The 9,173-nt window shown below is 37.1% G+C and overlaps 1 protein-coding gene across 1 annotated transcript; it reads left to right on the top strand.

The window, feature by feature from the left end:
- Nucleotides 1-5,559: 5,559 nt before the first annotated feature.
- LOC137089028 (complement C1q tumor necrosis factor-related protein 6-like) lies at nt 5,560-8,168 on the top strand. Its single transcript, XM_067452453.1, has 4 exons — nt 5,560-5,608; nt 7,382-7,512; nt 7,646-7,771; nt 7,888-8,168. Exons 1-4 carry the CDS (start codon nt 5,580-5,582, stop codon nt 8,166-8,168), a joined length of 567 nt encoding a protein of 188 aa, XP_067308554.1. The 5' UTR covers nt 5,560-5,579.
- The last annotated feature ends 1,005 nt before the right edge of the window (nt 8,169-9,173 follow it).

Below are 9,173 nucleotides of genomic sequence, written 5' to 3'. Positions count from 1 at the left end.
GCAGCCTTCCTTTTGTGAAGCACCGAATAGGTTTAAAAATCTACTTTCCTTACACTCTTTCCCCACTAATACATTCAAATTTATCCATTCACTCATACCCACACCAGAAGACAGAAAAATTATCCCTTTCCCTCATCACCTCTTTCTGTGTTTCATATTTTCTTGTAAATGATTACATGCTCTACTGATTCCTTTTCTTCACATCCTTAACACAATCCTTTCTGGTGTTTTTCTATCATCTTAAGGGTTTTATTTAGTGTACAATGTCATTACATTAACCTCATCAACACAATTTCTTCTCTTTGATTCCCACTTCCCACCCAATCTCCTGAATGTTTCCCTTTCTCCTTTCCCACCTTTCTGGCCACCTTTGATACATTTTCTCCCATAGTATGATTTTAACCTCTGCTTTGCTAATTTTTATTTCCATTTATGTTATCTTTCAATCTGCCACCTCATTTCCCCTAATCCGTACATGTGCTGGCACCCACATAAATATCACCTGTGAAATTAGCTGAAGTTCTTCATACAGAATATCTTGACAGCTTTTTGAAAGAAATGACCTTAAACTAGGCTGACGAAGAGTCCTAGCAATCAATGATTTGTCCTGTCCTGTCTTTTCCACCCTCCTTAAACGGTTAGCTCACCAAAAAAGTTGACTAGCTTCCGGCGGTCAGCGGTACGCAAGCCTGGGCCTTGGGGGCAAACACTGTCACAGAGGGACATTGAGAATATTATTTGTGATTGGGGTATTATATGGTCTGGATGCCACGTAAATCATCACAGGTTCCCTGGTTTGGGATCAGTCAAGTCTCAGATGCCTGGGACACCACAGCTCAGAATTGGAACATGTGGTCTTCCTCACAGGTGTTGTAAAATAATCGGGATAGGATTCGGGCAGAAATCATGTTCATGGATGCAGAGCAGGACCGAATGTTGAGGAGCTGAGCAAGGTCGCTGGAAAGATTTTTACGCAAACACATGGCTCGTGAGCAGCAGGACTTTTATTATGAAGGGACACAGTCCCCGGCGACATTTCCGCTTTTCCGGTCATGAGTATGAGGTAACGCAGCTCCATTTAACATATTAGATACATTTAAGTGTGTTTTAAATATTACCAGAATATAGTGCAAACTACAGACCATAAAAAAATATGGATGACGTTTCTTCACTATCTTCTAAAGAAAAGTAAAGCAGCCCGATGGCGCTGACATCTTGCGCAGATGTAAACCCGGGACCAGAGTCTGCGCAGTAGAGAGCAGGAAGGAGAGCCGTGATATCAAATGCCCGCCCACACTCTCGCAGATGAAGAACAATGCATTATGTTGGTGTGAAATAAACAGTTATGGATAATTAAAGCTAAAGCTTCAATCTCCACCTGAAAATCCCCCTAAAAGTATGTAAGTGCCTCAGTGACAACTTCACTTAAATATATGATGGCATCAAATAACTAACTAAAAACAAAATAACACTTGAAAGAAAACCCTTGTGATAACAACTGCCTTAAATGACAGAATCTATCTTTGGGGGGAAAAAATAATATTTAAAGTGCCCTTTAAGAACACATGGGGGGGGGGGGGTATACTATAAGGTATACTGGGACCAACCACCAGGGGGCAATAAAGATGCTTTGGCTTAAGTGTCAGGACGAGTGCGCAGGCTTGGTGCAAACCCTCTTTTGGTGTTAAAAAACAACTGTCAGGATATACTTTAGACACAGAGTGATATATTAGCGCTGAAAAGGCATGGACAGTTATTTTTGCAGCTGACCTTATTGCATATGTATTTGTAGGAGTTTCCCTTTCAGCCGGAAAATTTATGGGACGAAAGTATAAGTTTACTAAGGTTTGCAATCGTCATTTTACTGGTGTTTGCGCCATTATTTACCGCTCAAAAGAAGAGTGTCTTAACCAGATGCTAACAGGTAGATTGCTTTGATCATTATGGAAATTATCTGGCTGCATCTGTGTTCTTTAATTTGCATGTAGTCTGTAGCTCACGTGCAGAACTTTCCACTCCCATCCGAACTTTTAAGGAATTGTGCTTGCATGCTAATTTGCCAATTGGTAAATCTGGCCCTAAAAGCCGTACTTGAGGCCCACTCAGTGAAACCATTCACTCATATACATAATCTTTAGACCAAGTCTGCAAAACTACAAGCACATTTCAGACTCTAAACTAAGTTTGCCTTGTTTAAACAAACATTCTGCAAAACTCTTTAATACAGTTTTCCACATTAGTTAAAACTATCAGCCCTTGCGTGTTAATTGCGTGTAAGCCATTTAAAAAACAAACTGTAATGTCTCATTATGAAGCTACGGAAGAGGATTAGGGCCAAGCAAAAAAAAAAAGAAAAAAAAAGCATCTCGAGATTAAAGTCATTACAATGCGAGATTAAACTCGTTAAATTACGAGAAAAAAAGTCGAGATACAATCTCGAGAATAAACTCATTAAATATCGAGAATGAAGTCGTTCTGTTTCGAGAAAAAACTCGTTATATTTCGAGAAAAAAGTCGAAATAAAATCTTGAGAAAAAACTCATTAAATATCGAGAATAAAATAGTTTTGTTTCGAGAATAATCTCGTTATATTTCGCGAAAAAAAGTCAAAATAAAACCTTGAGAATAAACTCTTTAAATATTGAGAATAAAGTCGTTGTGTTTCGAGAAAAAACTTGTTATATTTCGAGAAAAAAAGTCGAAATAAAATCTTGAGAATAACGCATTCGATCAGTGTTCATTGCATAGCATACTGATAGAGGACATGGCAGAGTTGGATCACTTAGTCAAGCTATATTTCAGACTTTCTTTCAGTAACAAAGAAATACTATCAACTTTAGCTAATTATGACAAAATTATATTAATGTCCTCTATCAGTATACTATGCAATGAACACTGATCGAATGCGTTATTCTCAAGATTTATTTTTTTCTCGAAATATAACGACTTTATTATCAATATTTAATGAGTTTATTCTCAAGATTTTATTTCGACTTTTTTCTCGAAATATAACAAGTTTTTTCTCGAAACAGAACAACTTTATTCTCGATATGTAATGAGTTTATTCTCGAGATTGTATCTCGACTTTTTTTCTCAAAATTTAACGAGTTTAATCTCCCATTATAATGACTTCAATATCGAGATGCTTTTTTTTTTTTTTTTTTTTTTTTTTTTTTGCTTGGCCCTAATCCTCTTCCGTATTACGCAGATATGCTTCTTTATTGAAGTGGCAACTATATAATTTATAGGAAATTGCAGACACAGAAACAGTCAGGACAGAAACTGATTTTCAACTTCGAATTTTATAAATGAAGCTTTGTTACTGAAAGCTACATATTTGTAAGCAACGAGGAGATAACTTTGCTGTTTTTGTAATTAAACTACCAAGCTTCTCTATTACAGACAGACAAATGCAGGTAATTCACTCTCACAAATTCATCCATCTCTCAAATTCATTCAAATTAATCTTACCACACTACTTAATTTCACTTCAGAATTCTAGATCCAACTGTAGATAAAATAACTGTTATTTTCCGGTCTTTATCCATTCAGGATGCACTGTAAACATCTGTTACAGCTTTTAATTTATCTACGCTGGCAAATAATTGGTTCAGAGGTGGATGGTTAAATACATTTTCTTGAGTATCTGTACTTAAGTATTATTTTTTTCTGGAAACGTATGACTTTAACTTCACTACATTTTTGACAAATATCATACTTTTTAATCCACTACATTTCTATGGTTCTCAAAGTCAAAAGTCGTTTCTGTAGCAGCTTTGAAAATCAGTGGATGGATTTTTTTCTTTTCTTTAAAAGGTGTTTGGGTTCTTGCAGAAAGCCTATCAGGAATCACTGTTGTAGGGTCATGTGAAGGTCAATGATTTCCCAGCATTTTTTGAACACTGATTTATAGTTTATAGCAAAATGTAAGCCGGATGTCAAAATGATTATGTCTTAAGTGTGCATAAACAGTTGGGAGAATATCAGATGTGTATCGGTGTATAGGATATGTGCATTTGGCCTTAAAGTGACAGCAGCTTTGTAAAGGGCTTTGTCACTTTTATACAAGTATTTCAATTAATTTAAGTTAGTCGTGTGCTAGTATGTAAGCTGGAGCATCACTAACTGGCTTAAACCATGATGGCATAGTGTGCATTTATACAACAATAATGTATTGACATAAAAAAAAGAAAATGTATGATACTTAAGAACTTTTGAAAACAAATACTTCTGTACTTTTACTTAAGTAAAAATCAGTTTTTACAACTTTCACTTGTAACGTGAGTAGTACTTTTACTTTTACTCAAGTAATGAAATTGTGTACTTTGTCCTGGCCACCCCAAAGGGATTAGCCTATATAAATCATTTTAATACAGCCATTCAAAATCCGAAGAACATTTTACATAATAAAGCAATCACAAACAGAATCGTTTTACTAGGGATTAATGTACAAAAAAAAAAAAATTTGACTGACGCGACATATGACATCGGACAAAAAGTTACACTTTCATCTTAAGTTAAATATGCTAGATATTTTCCTTTTATAAAGTTTTTAATATGGATATTTGTCTTTCACAAAACCCATCAATTTGCTTCAGAAAGCCTTTATTAACCCCCTGGAGCCTTGCAGATTACTCTTATAATGGATGGATGCACTTTTTTGGCCTTTAAATTATGGGCTGCCAATTACTGCCATGCTTGTTAGCCAGGGCATTCTTTAATATAACCCTGATAGAGTGTCATATACACCTAGTTTGAGGGTAAATAAATCATGGGGTAATTTTTTTTTATTTTTGGGTGAACTATCTTTTTAAGCCTAGTCCCAGACTAAAATGCATGTTTGAGGTGTTTTAACTGAAAGTAACTGACATATCTTAAAATATACCAGTGCCATTTATTTGTCTCAAGATGCACAGCACTAATGTTTTTTTAAAGGCATGTTTTATAAAAGCTTCTTAAATGTCCTAATTTATCCAAATCATGATTTTATCTAAGACCAGGGCATACAAACATTTTAATTAAACTTTTGCCATTCTGAGTGGACTGAGTGCCATTCTTGGTGACCTGAGCAATGTTAGAACAGGAAAGGGAGAGAGGAGACGGAGGTGCTTTGGATACGTGAGCAGATTAGGCAAATGGCTTTTTGTGCCCTTGCTTCATGATCTTTTCTCTAGGTTTGCAGATTTATTGTTTTTCTTTCTCTTTCTCTCTCTCTCTCTCTCTCTCTCTCTCTCTCTCTCTCTCTCTCTCTCTCTCTCTCTCTCTCTCTCTCTCTCTCTCTCTCTCTCTCTCTCTCTCTCTCTCTCTCTCTCTCTCTCTCTCTCTCTCTAAATGCCTATTGCCCAAAGTTGGTTCAGAGCGTAACCTTTACCCCATCTGATTATATAAGAGCGAATTATTATATTATATTATATTATTATTATATAAGAACTAACGAATTAAACATTAATCCACCTGTTAGTATCAAGTCAGTATAAACTGGCTTCCATTTTTCTTGTAACAGTTGCACTACTCCACCAAATGAACCAAGAATAGAAGAAACATTAGACCCAACACTGAAATTGCACTGGTTTAAAAAGATGTACTCGCAAGGAAAAGACAACCACTGGTATGTTCTCTTATGAGGAATTGCTTCTGTGTCAATGTCTGTTTATAAGACACTCTAAAAACATTTTGGCTAAATGAACTGCAATTATTTAAAGGGATCCCATGGTGTTGAGACTTGTATGGCTTAATATAACATAAATGATGTCTCTTACTGAATTATGTGGTAGAAAACCCATGAAAGATCTACGTTATTTAAAAAATAGATTTTATATTTGGACCATGGGCGGCGCCATTTTGTTTGCGTTCTAGGTTGATGACGTAGAGTGGTTGAACTCCTCAATCAGCTGGCGTTACCCGTTGCTATTTTTACCACAACGCAACTCGAAAATTGTTTCAGAGTTAAACAAAACAAATGAATTGCTTTGTAATTGTACTTAAAACACACTCAAACATACATGTGCACACAAACTCACCTACACAAGTCACAAACAGATCGGCGGGCGCGCACACACATACCTGACTGCTCTGTCTCAATCGCATGCATCATCACCAAAACATCCTGCCTCTCTTCCTCACGTTACTTTATCCCATCGTCCTACCTAGATATTTCCCTCTGCTGGTCACATTAGGCATTATAGTTAATCTACTATCAACAGTCTATCTAGGGAACAGGATGTGTTGAACAGGATATCAACACAGGGAATAGATTGAGGGTTATGTATGCGCGCGCAGTGCGTGCGTGTGTGTGTGTGTTCGCGCCGATCTGTTGGGGTGTGTGTGTGTTCGCGCCGATCTGTTGGGGTGTGTGTGTGTGTGTGTGTGTGTGTGTGTGTGTGTGTGTGTGTGTGTGTGTGTGTGTGTGTGTGTGTTCGCGCCGATCTGTTGGGGTGTGTGTGAGTCTGTGTGAGAGAGAGAGTTTGTGTGCACATGTATGTTTGGGTGCGTGAAGTCGGACAGCTGTTGTGTGTAAATCGGCTGTACGCTCGTTATTGCGGTGGAACGTGAGACTGAATGACTGCACTCGAACATGTCCACTATGGTGTCGGACAACACTACAAATGTCCGTCCCTTCAAATAATGCCCTATTTAAGGGTATAGGGTCGATTTCAGATTCAGCCCCTGTCATGGAGACTGAGCAGCCCAACATCTCGATTGAAACAGAGCCTGTCGTGTGCGCGCCCGCCGATCTGTTTGTGACTTGTGTAGGTGAGTTTGTGTGCACATGTATGTTTGAGTGTGTTTTAAGTATAATTACAAAGGAATTCATTGGTTTTGTTTAACTCTGAAACAATTTTCGAGTTGCGTTGTGGTAAAAATAGCTACGGGTAATGCCAGCTGATTGAGGAGTTCAACCACTCTACGTCATCAACCTAGAACGCAAACAAAATGGCGCCGCCCATGGTCCAAATATAAAATCGATTTTTAAAATAACGTAGATCTTTCATGGGTTTTCTACCACATAATTCAGTAAGAGACATCATTTATGTTATATTAAGCCATACAAGTCTCAACACCAGGGGATCCCTTTAAGCATGTTATGTGGATGTGTGGAATAATGAGGACTTTTTTTTAAATTGAAGCATAAAATATGAATTTAAATATTTCAATTTGAAACAGCTGTTTTCTATTTTAACATCTTAAAATTTATTCACAATATTCATGGGATGCAAAGCCACATTTTTAGCATCTTAAGTATCACACCATTCAGGTATCTTTGGTTGAGGCCAAATGACAAAGTGACAGTCTATGAGAGTTCAGTTTGAACATTGAGTCACTCATTCACAACTATTTAGGTTATGTGATTGTGTTGCTGCTTCTCTCTCTCTTTTTTTAGCTGTGCCAATATGTCTGAGTATGTTCTCGCAGGGATTCGCTCTGAGCTGGCAGAGCTGAAATCCACCGTGAGTTCTCTGAAGAGCAGACTGCAGGTCACCGAGGAACAACTGCAACAGCTCAAGAAAAATGGTAACACATTCTTCTTATCTTTTCTGTCAGTCTATACTAGTATTATACTTACATTTTGAGTGATTATTGTGTTTGATTATTGTTTTTTTTACAAAACATGATCTGATTCAAACTAATTCACTTATACTCAAAGAATATAAAGTGGCATTTGGTGCCACACTTGGATCAAATGGTGACTTTGGACCCTTCAACGCTCCAGTTACACTGGTTTACACAAATGTCTATGTGAATGAAGGAGGAGCTTACAACCCAACCACTGGTTAGTGTTTTTATAATGAACCTGTATCAATGGTGTAAGTCACACTGAAAACATTTTTTCCCCTCAAAATAAACTGTTTAATTACTTACAAAAATACTTTAATTGCACTATTACAGGTATCTTCACAGCACCTGTAAAAGGAGCCTATTTCTTCAGTTTATCTGGACATAACCGCTCATCGAAAGTTCTGAATTTAGGACTTTTTAAAAATGAACAACAGATGCTGATTGTTTTCAATCATCCTTACGGTGACCGCTATGAATCAACAGCTAATTCAATCTCCTTGACTCTAGAGAAAGGAGATCGTGTCTCTGTGCGTCTCCGGGAGACTTCATGGGTCTTTGATAATTACAGCCACCACAATTCATTTGTTGGCAATTTACTTTTTCCTCTTTGACAATCTTACTAAATTCACAAAGCTCCAAGTCATAAGTAACATTTCTTTTTCTTTTTTTTTCAAGACTAAAATTTCATTCTGGTATATTTTCCTATGCATAAGAAATATACTTTAAAGGACAAGATGCAGGCCTGGTGGAAGTTAGTGCGGTAAAACTGCTGAGGTTGATGGAGGGAACAAGTACTAGACTGCTGTATTAACATTTTATTATGACTTGAGCAACAAGCTGAGCTAATCACATTTCAAAGTCAACGTTTGCCTTTTAACAGAGAGATTGCTAAATTGCATATATGAACAGCCAATTATATTAGAGAAAAATTATTAAAAATGTAATCATATCATTGTATCTTTGCTCATAAACCTTTCCTATACAAACTGTTGTAATCTTTTTTGCCAATGAGTATCCTCTGTGATTTGTCTGAGATACTCCCAGCCATGATTAAAGCATATCAGAGGCATTGTCTTTTTTTTCTGGTAACTGCAGTTCAGCATGTTAGTAGAGATCCTAATTTCCAGTTCACAAATGATCACAGGTGGTGGCATGCCGCCTGACGTCGAATGTAAAGAGTTTTATCTCTAAAAACAGATTAGCTTATAACGCTTGTCTATGGGGCAAAAGGTAAGTTAACTTAAATCGCTAGTTAATACCACTAACAAAGCGCCATCTTGGAAAACAATCTCTACTATTCAAGCGACGAACGCTGTGCTAAGTGATGAACTGTGACTTGGAATTGCATATGGTCCGTTGTTTCCAGAAGAAAGCACTGAACACAACAGAGAAAATAATTAAATAAAGATAAAAATGTAATTAGATTTCACAAACTTAATTCCCATCGACCAGCTCACTTAGCACAGCGTTCGTCGCTCGACTAGTCGAGATTGTTTTCCAAGATGGCGCCTGACCGTAAACGCGTAATACACTGTGTTTATAAAGTATCTTCTTATTAAACTGTACACATACCCAAAGTTCTCAGTGCTTCGGTTTGCATGTAGGGACCCTCATCA

Source organism: Pseudorasbora parva, chromosome 9 (genome assembly GCF_024679245.1).
Source record: "Pseudorasbora parva isolate DD20220531a chromosome 9, ASM2467924v1, whole genome shotgun sequence".
NCBI lineage: Eukaryota > Metazoa > Chordata > Actinopteri > Cypriniformes > Gobionidae > Pseudorasbora > Pseudorasbora parva.
Note: the sequence above shows the minus strand (reverse complement) of the source record. Positions and strands in the feature narration are given on the sequence as shown.